The sequence below is a fragment of the Uranotaenia lowii genome, chromosome 3 (assembly GCF_029784155.1).
Source record: "Uranotaenia lowii strain MFRU-FL chromosome 3, ASM2978415v1, whole genome shotgun sequence".
In the NCBI taxonomy this organism is placed as follows: Eukaryota; Metazoa; Arthropoda; class Insecta; order Diptera; family Culicidae; genus Uranotaenia; species Uranotaenia lowii.
This window is the reverse complement of record NC_073693.1, coordinates 314,301,559-314,316,850: the sequence shown is the minus strand read 5'-3', so window position 1 is coordinate 314,316,850 and position 15,292 is coordinate 314,301,559. Positions and strand designations below refer to the sequence as shown.

Here is a 15,292-nt window from a genome sequence, read left to right as displayed (position 1 = left end):
CAAGGATGAAGTATCCTCCAAATTGGTTCTGCGTTCTTTGATGATCGTTGTTGTGAACATGGCTACCTTCAATGGAACCGTTTGGAACTTGTTTCACGATATCATCGACAAGGTGAAATCGTTCCTTCTTTCGAAGCCAATTTCTTCAGGGGATCGAGATTATGATGACAAGATTCGCCGAATGAGCCATCAATCAATTCATCACACTTTTTTGGCCTGTCTCTTTATTATGGGTGCAAATTTTTTGATGTCGTTAACTCCCCAATACAGGTTTTGTTTGTCTTACTGGGTTGATGTTGTAAGCGAGTATTCTGGACCATTATTTGGCAAATGTTTGATCTCCTCGTACTCTACGGTATCGATAGTGTTGTATTTCACCAGATATTTTTGCTGCTGCATTTCACTATCATCGTTGGTTGATGGTTTGACCGGTGAGCTTAAGTTAGTGGCCAAAGGATACCAAAGGATACAGCGGGAAATTGATCTTACAAAACAAGATCATGACAACGCTTCTAAAATGGAGTTTTGGAAAAATTTGAACACCAAAGTCAATGCAGTTGCCCTTCAGCACGAAGTTATTTTAATGTAATTTGAAGCTTATTTAAACCGATAATCCTGACCAATAATTGGCAAATCTCAATAATTTCAGCACATTCTTCAAGACATGTCAAGCAATAAGGGTCACATTTTTCCTCAGTTACTACTTCGCCAGTATCACAGCATCGTTCATGTTATTGGAAACTATGCTCTCCGGAATAACAGTAATGGCACTCATTTCATTTTGCGGCGCCATGGCTTTGATATTCGATTGCTACTGGTATTGCAGATCGATAGACGCCTTTAATGATGTGGTAAGATCAATCCATCTATTCGATAGCCATGAACTTAAATTAAATAACCCATTAAATTACAGAACGAGACGATTGCTCATAACGTTTTAGTTTTAACTGCCGGATTTCCATATACGCCACTTTGCCACAAGGAATATCGTGACATCTGCTCCACTTTGAGACTTATTCATCTTTCAGCCAGACAAGGCGTGCAAATTCGTGGAGCTGGCACCCCAGTTATCAGTACTCCTGCTGTCACTGCTATGATTAACATGATCTACTCTGCGCTAACATTTTTCCGGAATTTTAAATAATAATGAGCTTAGCTTGGTTGACTACTCATATGTTTGTACGAAAAAAAAAATTATCAAAAAATTTTATTTTGATTTAAGTGGAGTATTGAAATTTAGCTTTTACCAAACAGATTTGTGAACAATAAAACAAAGTATTTTGATCTTCACGGTTGCCGGTGTGTCTCAAAAGAATGAATTCCATATTGTCAATGATTGCTACTCCATGATTGACCGAGGCCATCAACTCATTCTCATTACACAAAACTGGTTCTCTCACTTTACACGTCAATAACGGCGCTGGCCACATTCCAGTTGTCAATAGATCGGTAGTAATTTATGCTTTTGAAGCGAAGTTAACTCTGTATCCTAGCTTGGGTCTTGATCCTTAGCACTTGAGTCTTAGGTCTAAGGTCTAAGCCCTTAGGTCTTGGCCCTAAGGTCTTGGATCTTGAGCCTTGAATGTCTTGGGTCTCTACTCTTAATTTTTTATTTAAGGTTTATGGTTTTTGGGCCTGGGACTTAAGTTCTTACTCCTGAGTCTTGAGTTTTGGGTCCTGGGTCTTTAGTCTTGGGTCTTGAGTCTTGGGTCTTGGGTCTTGAGTCTTGGGTCTTGGGTCTTGGGTCTTGGGTCTTGGGTCTTGGGTCTTGGGTCTTGGGTCTTGGGTCTTGGATCTTAGGTCTTGGGTCATGGATCTTGGGTCTTGGGTCTTGGGTCTTGGGTCATGGATTTTGGGTCTTGGATCTTGGGTCTTGAGTCTTGGGTCTTGGGTCTTGGGTCTTGGGTCTTGGGTCTTGGGTCTTGAGTCTTGGGTCTTGGGTCTTGGGTCTCGGGTCTTGACTCTTGAATCGTGTGTCTTGGTTCTTAGGTCTTGGGTCTTGGGTCTTGGGTCTTAGGTCTTGGGTCTTGGGTCTTAGGTCTTGGGTCTTGGGTCTTGGGTCTTGGATCTTGTATCTTGGGCCTTGGCTCTTGGATTATGGGTCTTGGGTCTTGAGTCTTGGGTCTTGGGTCTTGGGTCTTGGGTCTCGGGTCTCGGGTCTTGAAATTTGGATCTTGGGTCTTGGGTCTTGAGTCTTGGGTCTTGGGTCTTAGGTCTTGGGTCTTGGGTCTTGGATCTTTGATCTCGAGTCGTGGGTCTTGGGTCTTGGGTCTTGGGTCTCGGGTCTCGGGTCTTGAAATTTGGATCTTGAGTCTTCTGTCTTGAGTCTTGGGTCTTGGGTCTTAGGTCTTGGGTCTTGGGTCTTGGATCTTTGATCTCGAGTCTTGGGTCTTGGGTCTTGGGTCTTGGGTCTCGGGTCTTGACTCTTGAATCGTGTGTCTTGGTTCTTAGGTCTTGGGTCTTGTGTCTTGGTTCTTAGGTCTTGGGTCTTGGTTTTTAAGTCTTGGGTCTTGGGTGTTGGGTCTTGGGTCTTGGGTCTTGGGTCTTAGGTATTGGGTCTTGGGTCTTGGGTCTTGGGTCTTGGGTCTCGGGTCTCGGGTCTCGGGTCTTGAAATTTGGATCTTGGGTCTTGGGTCTTGAGTCTTGGGTCTTGGGTCTTAGGTCTTGGGTCTTGGGTCTTGGATCTTTGATCTCGAGTCTTGGGTCTTAGGTCTTGGGTCTTGGGTCTTGAGTCTTGGATCTTGTATCTTGGGCCTTGGCTCTTGGATTATGGGTCTTGGGTCTTGGGTCTTGGGTCTTGGGTCTTGGGTCTTGGGTCTTGGGTCTTGGGTCTTGGGTCTTGGGTCTTGGGTCTTGGGTCTTGGGTCTTGGGTCTTAGGTCTTGAGTCTTGGGTCTTGGGTCTTGGGTCTTGGGTCTTGGGTCTTGGGTCTTGGGTCTTGGATCTTGGGTCTTGGGTCTTGGGTCTTGGGTCTTGGGTCTTGGGTCTTAGGTCTTGGGTCTTGGGTCTTGGATCTTTGATCTCGAGTCTTGGGTCTTAGGTCTTGGGTCTTGGGTCTTATATCTTGTATCTTGGGCCTTGGCTCTTGGATTATGGGTCTTGGGTCTTGGGTCTTGGGTCTTGGGTCTTGGGTCTTGGGTCTTGGGTCTTGGGTCTTAGGTCTTGAGTCTTGGGTCTTGGGTCTTGGGTCTTGGGTCTTGGGTCTTGGGTCTTGGGTCTTGGGTCTTGGGTCTTGGGTCTTGGGTCTTGGGTCTTGGGTCTTGGGTCTTGGGTCTTGGGTCTTGGGTCTTGGGTCTTGGGTCTTGGGTCTTGGGTCTTGGGTCTTGGGTCTTGGGTCTTGGGTCTTGGGTCTTGGGTCTTGGGTCTTGGGTCTTGGGTCTTGGGTCTTAGGTCTTGAGTCTTGGGTCTTGGGTCTTGGGTCTTGGGTCTTGGGTCTTGGGTCTTGGGTCTTGGGTCTTGGGTCTTGGGTCTTGGGTCTTGGGTCTTGGGTCTTGGATCTTGGGTCTTAGGTCTTGGGTCTTGGGTCTTGGATCTTTGATCTCGAGTCTTGGGTCTTGGGTCTTGAGTCTTGGGTCTTGGATTTTGGGTTTTGTGTCTTGGGTCTTGGATAAGGGTTCTTGGGTCTTGGGTCTTGGCCCTTAGTTCTTGCCCTTAGGTCTTGGCCCTCAGGTCTTGATTCTTAGGTCTTGGACCTAAGGTCTAGGGCGTGGAACTTGAGTCTTGCCTAAGTCTTAAATCTTGAGTCCAGATACTTGGGTTTTGGAACATGGGTTCTGAATTTAAAATGTTAAGGATTTTGGATCTTGTGTCTTGAGTCAAGGGTCTCCAGGTGTTGGGTCTTGGGTCTTGGTACATATGCCTAAAAAAAATGGGTTTTGTGTATTGGATATGGGTTATTGGGTTTTAAATCTCGGTTCTTGGGTCTTGAGTCTAATTCTTGAATTTTGGAGTCTCAAATCTTGTGTCTAGGATCATAAGCATTAGAACTAGAATCAGTCATGATTGAGTACCGGGTCTTGGGTTCCAGTCTTGGATCTTCATTTTAGAAATAATTTTATTTATTCATCATACAGTTTTAAAAAGGTTTTTTTAGAGTCAGCATAGTCACGAAAATTTATTAGTATTAATTGTAAGCTTTGTTGAACTTTGTTAAATCTTCACTAGTGTTTTTGTGTGAAGAGAATCCTGTTTGAAAATTTCCTCAGACCAATTTTTTCCAAGCACCAAGGCTTCTTTTCCCCTCTCACCGAGAGCAAAGTTTCCCTCTTGTTGAAGTTTCAAATTAAAACTATACTTTATTATCTATTCTCATTTCGCCATAAGCCAAGCGTTAAAATATGCGCCTTAAATTTCAATCAAATTGCCATTTTCGCTCGCCTGAGGAGGATTCCTGTTGGTTGCAATCGGAAAAGAGGATGAGGTGGGTTTTTAGCACGTGGTTTAAGAATTTTTGCCCCCCGAGCAACAATATCTTCGGCATTCATCCGTAGCAAAGTGTGGTGAAAGTAGTGGTCTCTTCAGCCCGTGATGGAATTTTATGCAGTTGGCCAAATGGAATGTTGACTTTCTTGCGAGATTTTCTTCTTCCTTAAAGTCCGCTGACCCCTTCCATCTCGTTCAATCCTTCTTCCTCTGTTGTTTATCCTTAACCGAACAAAGATGACCAAACGAAAGTTATGCCTTTTTGCTCCTTAAAAACGGGGTTGCTGTTGTTGCTGCTGCTGGATTGTGGCTCTATATCAGACGATCTTTGCGAAGAGGTTCATTGTTTTTCGCTTGAGAACTGCAATGGGTTGAAGCTAAGAATTGTTCTATAGTTAAGGAGAAATGAATGGCAAGACTTTATGAGATTTTTCTGTCTTCAAGAGACTGCGTTACTTTTACCCCTCTACACCCAAAATTCAGCCTCTGTGCCAATCGCGTGTAATCAGTAACATAGCATTATGGGCATAAGAAAATAACACGACCGATGCTGATTCGATTTGCGTCCGCCGGCATTAACCTCCCAGCGAAACCCCATTGCGTATGAATGAAAGAAACAAAATGAAAACAAGACGAAGAAGGATACAAACACGGAAAATAATAAAAAGGTAAAATTTACCGAGTAAGCAAAGGTGAACGCTCGTGAAAGCCAAAAAGGTAACTTCTACCTCTTCGAGGTGAAACTCACCTCACAGTGAGGTAAAATTTACCTGAATCGAGGTTGGAAAAAAGGTACAATTCACCGAGAAAAAAGGTGAATCCAAAAAAGGTAAATCTTACCTCGTAGCGAGGTGAAGTTCACCTGAATTGAGCTCGATAAAAAAGTATAATTCACCTAGAAAAAAAGGTAAATCCAAATAAAGTAAAACTTACCTCGTAGCGAGGTGTAATTGACCTGGATTGAGCTAAACAAAACGGTACAATTCTTCTAAAAAAAGTAACTATTCGCCGAACCCGTTCATTGAGGTTAAGCTGTTTTGTCATTCTAGGAACAAGTTTTGCTTTGTGCCTATAATATGTGAAAATCGGAATAGAATGGTAAGTGTTCTTAAATATCATTTAGTTGTGCTGGTTCTCGTCATAATACTATTGATTTTGTTTCAGATCGGTCCATAGAGCTTTGAGGTGTATTCCACGTCATCCTCCAAAAGCCGAACCTGACCGGATTAGTCGAACGGAGGAGGCCATGAATGTACGCAACGCAGGTGGATTCAGCGGCCATAGCGGCTCAGAAGAACGCGAAGCCGAATTACCAGTCCCTATTTATCTCCAATAAATATCATTTTTGAAAGAATTTTTTATTTTTTTAATTCTTATTGAAGAAAATAATCAAACCAACCAGCATTTACCTTTTAAATCAGTAAATGAGAGAACGGTATTATTTACTATTTTGCTCGGTGAATGCGAAAAAGGTAAAATTTACCTTTTTGCTAGGTAAATTGAAAAAAGGTAAAATTTACCTCGAAAGAGGGGTGGAAAAAATTCACCTCGCAAAAAGGTAAATTTTACCTTTTTTTTATTTTCCGTGGATAAATTCCGGCCAACACAGATGCCGGCAACGATATACAATCCGTGTGGAGCACATCTCTCAGACTAAAGCTTTTTTCCTCAGATTTAAGCTTTTTTCTTCTGATTAAAGCTTTCATCTCCTATGCTCTCAAGGCAAAAAAGCTCAAATCTGACGAAAAAATGCTTAAAAACGAGATTAACCAAAACTTAGTTAAAAGATGTTGGTCACAAAATACATAGACAAATCCTTCATCGTTGCCGGGATCTGTTGGCAAGACGATATAATTGGTGAAATTGAACTTGAATGTAGTGGTCATGCTTCATTTTGGTTGGGAGCTCAAGTCCTTGTGCCAGTAGTGCATTTTCAAACATATCATTTTCGGCACAGTGCACATTTCAGCGTATTTTCGGTACAGAGATTTGCTTAATAGGCATTGCATTTATGCAACATCTTCTATGGGTGTAGAAAAGATCCAAAAGTACTATGCTCAGAATGTTTTGTAACGAAAAGATATGAAACAAATCTTGAACGTGATATGCATAGAGTTCTTTCTACATTAAATTTGATATGATTTCATATAATTTGAGAGTAAAAACAAATTAAAATTCATCTTATGTTTAATCAAAGCATCTCAAATGTTAATCACAGAGCACACCATTCTTCACTGAAGCATTAACACTTCGTAGTTAGGGAAGAATAATCTACTTCCGATCTTGAAATATCTTCGTTAAATAAAAGGAATAAGATGAGTTATAAATTCAGGTGCTTAGAATCAGAGAGACGTAAGTTCCCAAAATATAATTTCGAGAAAACGCGCTTCAAAGTTGTCAAGGCGCTCTATTTTTCATTTTTTTTCCAATTCAATCAATTTCAATTCAATCTAAAAGTTTAAAAATATATATTATAAAAAATCAAAATTTTGAACCAGATCTATATGAAGATACGAAAGATCAATTGATTCTTTGAAAATTGTTTCTGAACACAAAACCTGGAAATTTTCAAAGGAAAATTTAAGTTTTTTATTTGACTAAGCAAATTATTTGAATAAAGCCGGGCAAAATCCGGAAAGTTTTGAACAATATATTGGCATTTCGGACAGGTTTTACTTATTTTGACTTATTCTTTGGAAGCCGGAATATTTCAAGAAAAGCTGGAATATCACCTGAGATGTTTAACTGAAACCAGCTTCAAGCTTTTTCAACATTACTTTTGGATATTTTATAAACTATCCAAATTCATTTGGAAAGTTTGACAACTATGTTATTGCATAAATTTTTGAAAATAAATATTCGGCCTATTTGGCCCAATACTTAGATCAACTATTCGGTGAGCCAAATATTCGGTCTAACGGTTTTTGGCGCCGAATTTTCGGCCAACCAAATATTCGGTACGGGGTTCGGACATTCGGCCGAAGGCTGGTAGGCCGAAAAATGTTAGGCCGAAGTTCACTAGGCCGACGGATGTTCGGCCGAATAGGACAATAAGCCTAAAGGGATATAAGGCCCAAGGTTATTTGGCCGAATTCCATTTGGTCGAATGGTCGTGTTCGTGAAAATCAGTTTCGGTCTTTTCAGCAAATTATTCCGTTTTTTTTTCGGTAGAATAAAGCTCAAAGCTGTAATTATTTTTTATTGTTATAAGTAAAGGTTATCTGCATATTTTAATTCTAACATACATAATATCCTTTCTGATTTTATTTATTTCACGAACAGAATACAATATTAGCAAGCAGAATTCTCTTAAACTATAAATTCATTAGTTGGCAAGTGGAATGGAATATATGTTTTACAAGTAACTTTTAAGTGTTTTACACAAAGTGTAGAAATCCTGCTTCTAATATGATGAGTAATGGTCGACACGAGAGACTTAATTTTTATCGGCCACGGTGGCTGCTTGGAGATCGCTGAGTTTATAGCAAAGACCAGTGTGTCAAATTGCGCGCAACAGGTCGTTAGGGCGAATGGTCATTTGGCCGAATGGTCATTAGGCCGAATAGTCGCAAGGCTGAATAGAGTTGTTTTTGACGTTTCTTACGCACACTTGTTGAGCGTGTACAGATTAGACGGGACAATTAACCTCAAAAACTCTCGAAACAAAAAACGGGCAGCCAGTCGACGCACATGGTCGTTTTTTAGGTTAATTGTCCCAAAACTGAAAAGTGTTGGTGAAACAAACAGCATAATTTCACGAACACTACCAGCGGCAAATAGGACTATAGTCGCAAGGCCGAACGGTCGTAAGGCTAGAAAGTCGTAAGGCCGAATGATTGCTAGGCTGAATGGTCGTTAGGAGAATTCACGGTGGGCCTAAAAGATATCACGTGGGCAAAAAAATGACATTTTAACCCCCTCCTCCCCCTCCGAGGACAAGCGTAGACCCCTACCCCTCTCCATGGATGTCCAGTCCACGTGGACAGATTTGAAATTGTTTTTTTTTAATCTAATTTGACAGTTAGAAAACATAACTTTTTACCTTTTTTATATTTATATGGCTGATTTTGAAAAAAACGAAGCATTTCCTTATATAAAATAATTTCAAAAATTGTAAACTTCTGAATTATCAGATATATCACTAATTGTTTGAACTTGGTGAGTCGCGAGTCAGTCGGAGACGAGTGCGGTTGTGTTGTATTATCGCTCTCTAGTTTATTTTTTGTCACGGTGCTTATTGGTGATAGTTGTGAAATTTTTTTCGGTGAATTTCAAAAAGGGTGGATAGTGCGACGATAGCTCCAGTGAAAGCAAAGTAATGAGTTTTATGAAGTGCATTAGGTTAATAGAGAAAATTAAGAACTTCTGAAATTCTGAAAATGGCCGTCGGTGTTGTTCGCGATTTCGTGTTGCCGCGGAGGGGGTGCAAGTAGTTTCTTGTTTATCATTATTGAAATTTGCGGTGAGAGATTCTGGGGCAAATTTTAAAAGCGGTTTCGGAGCCAGATGCGAAAAGGTAAATTCGTGCAATGAAAATGATTGGTTGTGCCCTGGTTGATAAAATTGTGCGAAGAAATTCATGTCTAGCCACTAGCTAGCGTGTGTGAATGTGCTTGAAAAATTATCTAGCTGCTTACCAGTTAGTGTGGGTGTGAAAGCGAAAATGATGTACACACACACCTACATCAAAGAAGAATCGGGCAAAGAGAGGGCGAAAAAATCATCCATGATTTTCGACCATTTCGACACCGGTACACGAAGAAGACATAGGCAGACAAACCCTTTCGCAAATTATTGATGAACGGACTACCAGCTAAGTACAAGTTTTTTCAAAACCATAATATATATCTATAGAAAATGCTTGAAAATTGAAAGACTTTTCCATAAATGTCACCTCAATTCAAATTACAACTTCCACAGACGGTTCTTTACAGGCACGAAATTTCGGGAATTGTGAACATCAATCAAAGTCAATTATGTTTTGGCAGTTTTTCGGCATTTGAATTGTTCTCAACATTAACTGTTAATTGTGTGCATGTTAATCATCGTATTGACTGAGCTGTAAAATGTTTTTTGTCACTTAAAATCATCAATAATTTATTATGCTTTTTATTATTTATTCTAATCAAAGGATGTGCAATGCAAAACACTATCTGAACCATTCATATTAGATTCTTTTACAGCTCAACTTGCGTTAAGGACGGTCGAATCATCCATAACAACGAAAATAGACTAGAAGGAGGCAGAGGGCAACGCGCATATGCATGAAAGTAGTTGCTCCCGAAAGCACTCCCACAAATGCTGTTAATGATTTTGTTAGCGTGGCTACTATCATGAAAAAAAAAAATCTCGTGAATAGGTGCATACCATTTGATAGCATTGTTCAATTTTGATTTAAAGAAATATCGTTTTGCTAGTGACAATGGCAATAAATCCTGCTTGTTGTTCGATGTTTTCAATTATGAATGAATCCACTAACATACTTTGTTGTTTTTTAACTGGTTCTATCCTATCGGTTACAGTGTACTTCAAAGTTACAAGGAATTTCGGGATTTCATTATCTTCAATGTGATTTGGCAATGGGCCTGTAGTCGTGAGGCCGTAATAAGTCAGAAGGAAGGCCTTCTCGCCGAGCAAGCATCTGTATGAGGCGAAAATAAAATAGAGAAGCCGCGAGAAAGAATTCGGTATCAAATTTTGAATACGGCGAATGCGCCAACTGTAAACAAATCCAGACAATCACATAAATGCGTTAAACTATTTATTTTACATCCGAAAATATGATCTTCTTTTAATTTTTCTTATTTTAGTGAAGTTAAATTTAATTTTTTAAATAAGGCGAATAACTTTTTTTATGAGTGTGTAATCCCACAGTTCATTCACCCATTTCCCCTCAAAATTTCGTCGCGAACAAAAGGGCCAATAGTTATTTCGAGACGGATAAAGGGAATTGAAGTTTTTGAAATTTGTTTTCCAGGACGAGGAGATGCACAAATCAGTATTTATAAGATCGTTGAATGTGCTAATGTGTTAATGTGATCATTTGGACCCGCTTTCAAGCCGAAATTTGCTTGAATATTGCTTCTTTAATGAGTGATCCAAAAGGCGAACAGTCATTCTGCAATTCAAAAGGGCGCTCCAATTTGGCCGATGAACAAAATGAGAACACCAGTCTGTGGTAAAAGGGCCCACAGTTATACAGTCCCCCCACATCATTAGTCACTTAACGTATCATTTCACCACAAAATGTTCGTTCATTCGGGTGTCAGTGGACCAAACATCAAGCTTTGCATGAATTTCAGTCATTAAATATTCCCTCTTTGATTTCAAACATGATTTTGTTTTCAATTTTGTTGAAAAATAAAATAATTTACCGAAACAATCAACGTTTTTCAAAACCACAATTATGGGTCAAAATTGAAGCTAGTAACAATTATTAGTCATATTGCCCACAATTATTAGTCACATAGAAGTCCATGGCAACACCCGAATATCAACATGAAAATCAACAAGTTTCTGACAAACATTCAGGGGCATTCTTTGCTAGTATACGTTCAAGGGGCAATTGGGTTGAGCTAGCAACCAAGAAATGTTTTGTTTTGCTTGCGAAAAAGTGACCCATGATAGTGTGGAACTTGGTGGATTCTGTAACTTTTGGATATGGGTCACTTTTATTTTGCTAAATATTATTGAATTTTCGCACTTCATTCGCTCAGTTTTATTTGGAAAATGTAAATTCTTCATTTGTGCTTATATAGGACCAATTCATTTGGTTGGAATCTTTGAAATATCCGCATAAGGGGCTTAACGGTTTAAGATGTCAACCTTATAACATTGGAATTTTATGCGATAGTTCCACAGCTTCTAGTTCACCTTTGATAAAAAGTATTCAAACAGCAATTTTACTGTAATTAAACGCACAAATAATATTTTTAATGCATTTTGATGATATTATCGATTAACTAAAAATAATAATATGATTTAATTTCTTTTGGTTTAGTAGATATCAGCAGTTCTAATGTTCGGTGACTAATAATTGTGTGTGACCCATGATTGTGGGGGGACTGTATTGTAGGGATTAATGGTGCTGTTAAGTATAAACGAAAATATCAATATTCAAAAATATGCTATTTTCTCAAATTCTTATGAAAACGAATTCGATTAAGAAGTTCAACCTTTTTGACAAACTGAGCTAGAATTTAATCAATAAAATTAGACGAATGAATGAATAATCTCGAGCGTGTAAGCTCATTGACGAAACGCACGAAAAAGTTGACGAAAAGGAGAGAAAAGGAAAGAGATTTGCTGAGAGCGTTGACAAGAAAAAACGGTCATTCTGGAAGATAAATTTGTGGAGTAAAGTTGTAGTTTTCTTGCTTTGGAAGTTATAAACGGAAGATTTTAAATTGTTAGGGCGTAATTAAATTAAGTGAAATTCTTTGAATATTGTGAAAGAATACGACAATGGCGCAGTATAAGCTCGTTTTGGTGAGTAGCTCGCATGACAAAAAAGTGATTGTTCCAGTCTATTCGTTCGTGTTTGGGGCAGGATAATGCAAATATTCAAAAAGGTGCTGTTTTTAATGAAGATGAAGAAAAATCGAATGCATCGAGTGCAAGTCTCGATGGCATTCATTGAAAAAAAATCGTTTGTACCGAGTGCTAGTCTCGGATATTTTCTTTGAAATCAAATGAGCAATCATGTCGAGTGCTAGTCTCGAATTTTGATTTGAATAATAGAGAACAAATACAGAGTGCTAGTCTCTGAAATGAAATTGAACGAATTGATAATAAAAATGGAAACCATTGACACAGAGTGCTAGTCTCTGATGCTTGATGAAATCTGCTGGAGTATTTCTCTCGTTAATAGTTATGTTTGAAAATAAATGCGAGTGCAAGTCTCGAATTTTGATAATTGAAAAAAAACAGAGTGCTAGTCTCTACAATAAACTGTGTGTTGATCAAAATTAGTAATCATTGACAAATAGTGCTAGTCTCTGATGGTTGATGAATTTTGCCTCATTTTAGTTATGGTCTGGAATGAGTAATTATATTAAACAATGATTTAAAATAATTAAAACTAACAAACTTTTTCTTTGAACGATGAAAATAGTTTTTTCGTGGTGCATTCGAAAATAATGTAAAATATTGTAGAAATCAAAGAATGATGGAAACTTTTTGTACAAACTTTTGTGCTAGAATAATGTGCTATATTACAGAATATTTTATGAGCGTGTTGAAAGTTTAAAAAAGCTTGTGAATTGCAACCAGTATGTTAAAAAAAATAGAAACGGCAAGATTAAATCTCAGAAAATTCGGTTACAAATTGTAATGTAAAAGGCAATGAATAAAATGTACTCATTGTGTGTTAAACGACAATTTGCCACAAAAGTACAATTTTGGAACAGTCATAACTTTTTTGTTTTAAGTCCAATCGAGTTGCAGTCTTCAGGTGAAATGTTAGTCTTAATTGAAATTGAAATAAAATCTACATAATTAGGCAATCGATTGGTAAAGACAAAAATGTACGATGAAAACCCAGTTTTTTATGCTTCTTTAGAACACTATGTCTCAGAATCCCTTTCACACTTGAGATTCAGTGCAACCCCTTCCTGTTGTTCGATTCCGCTCAAATTTGGCATATGGCCTTCTGATGACTTCTTTAAACCATCCAAGTCTTTTTTAGCAAGTATTTTGATTTTAAAGTAGGTATTTATTATGAAAATTTGATAAATTAAATTAAAAAATATCCTAAATTGTGATTATTATTAAGCGTTAAACTGTGAATAGCTCTTCACACGATGATACAAACAACATGTTTTGTTCAGCAAAGTTTAAGTGCACAAAAATCCGCATCTTTTGATGGCATTGGTATCAAAAATATTTTACGCTTGGTACACATTTTGGTCAGTTGAATTCAAAATTTTTGGACCAAAAAAATTTTTTCCCTTGGAAATAGCTTGCTTGTTTTACATTTTGGTACAAATTTGGTTCATTTTTCATTTTTTACGTGTAGTATTTAACTCGAACAAAATTAAAAAAATATAAAATATATAAATTTCATGAAAATTTTTGGATCCAGAATTTATTTAAAATCAAATCTTTTAAAAGTGGACTTTTTTCAAAGATCGCGCTTGCGGAACCTCTAAACATAATTTTTTTCAGTCGGCCTCATACAAAAGTTTGTTCTGCACATCCTAATCTACCATTTGGAGGGTGAGCCCCCAGATTCTCAGAAGTTATGCAGTTTTGGGACACCCTAATGCACATTGCATGCTAACAAAATTTCAATATTATGTTGCAGAATGAATTGCTATTATAATTGTATAGTTAGTGTTAAATCTTTTTTTTTTAAGTAGAATATTTTTATCTTATCAATTCAATTGATATAAGGAATTCCAGGTTTCGATATAATTCTGTTTTTATTTCAGCACGTAGCTCTATGAAACAACATTCACTCCATTTAATACTGTATTCACAGAACAACTTTCATTGTTCTTACAGCTGCTAACTTCAGTTTCCAAATGTTGATAGTCAGTACAGTTATTAGATCTTATTAATAAAACTCATAAAAAATAAATTATCATTGGAATCATCACCTGAATCAAGCCTCAATGCAGTTTTCTCTACGCCAGCGATATATTATAACATTTTATTCAATTTCAGTTTTCAACAAAAAGAAGAGCCTGAACATCAACAGCTGTCGAGGCTGATTATAAACGGGAACTGCACTATATTACTGCATATATAATCATTTCATTAAAAAAAAAGTTCAATTGAAGATATTTAACTTGCGCGACATAAGAAGAAAATTTTCTTAATGAATTAATTTTTGAACTTTTAGAAATTTCAAGCGGAGGAATCGAAATTGTATGCTGAATATATAATCCAACCTTCATTATATGCTTTCCATATATATTACTCAACATTTATTCATATTCATTATATGTCTTTTTTAAAGTGATAACTTATTTATATTTCATATTCATCCAATATTATTCATTGTATATTATATTTATTGTATGTATTCTTATCATTATATAATCCATATTCGAATCGATTTCAAAATTTGACAATATAACTTCCCTGAATCATTATTTGTAGGGTGTGGTCATGTTTACTGTTCTTGATTTTTTGTACTTTATTATTTATCATTTTCGATAACTTGTTCAAATATTTTGCTTCGCAATTTTTTAATAGTATAAAATTGGATTATTTTAGGATTCATTCATAAGCCTTTGTCGCGTGCGGTCGTGTTTCCCCCGCTGAGCCGGGTTCGTGAAATTTGCGCGGCGAAAGTGTTTGAAATTTTTTGAACCGGAATTCTACGGGAAAGTTTTGAAATTGTGTGATTGTGAAAGCGATTTTAGAGTAAAAGTGATCAATGTGGTGTTTTCGTCCACAATTAATTCTGTGAAAAGAGATTTCGTTGCAGTAAAGGAGCCTCCAAAAGGCTGGTGTTGATACGTCTGGAGTGGTTTTGGAATCACAAAATGTGATTGTATTGATGATGTTTTTTAAGTTTGACGCGATATTTGCCTGCCAGGCAATGGTTTCAATTTTTATACTTCCTTTAGTGGCTTGGAATAAAATATGGCAAATGAGAAAAGCGCCTAGTGAAAATTTAAAAGTGCAAAAAAAGTATGGGCCGGCATCATTTAGTTTTCCATCCCTCGACGTGTTCAGGCATGAGCACAAGAATCTACCGGCTTGCTGCGATTGATCGCGATGAATTTGGGTTCCAACTAACAAGAAGATGTGAACGTCATGGCAAAGAATAAAGAGTAGAGCATGGTTTGATAATGCGTGGGCGAGCGTGGGCCATTTCAAAATGAAAAATTAAATGAAGGATGATGTGTTACCATGGTTTA

General features: G+C 37.7%; 1 protein-coding gene across 1 annotated transcript; it reads left to right on the top strand.

Annotated features, from left to right (window-relative positions):
- The first annotated feature begins 452 nt into the window (after window positions 1-452).
- LOC129754659 (uncharacterized) lies at window positions 453-1,165 on the top strand. The gene is made up of 3 exons (XM_055750837.1): window positions 453-585; window positions 650-851; window positions 914-1,165. The coding sequence occupies exons 1-3, from the start codon at window positions 518-520 to the stop codon at window positions 1,142-1,144; spliced, it is 501 nt and encodes a 166-aa protein (XP_055606812.1). The 5' UTR covers window positions 453-517; the 3' UTR covers window positions 1,145-1,165.
- Window positions 1,166-15,292: the final 14,127 nt, after the last annotated feature.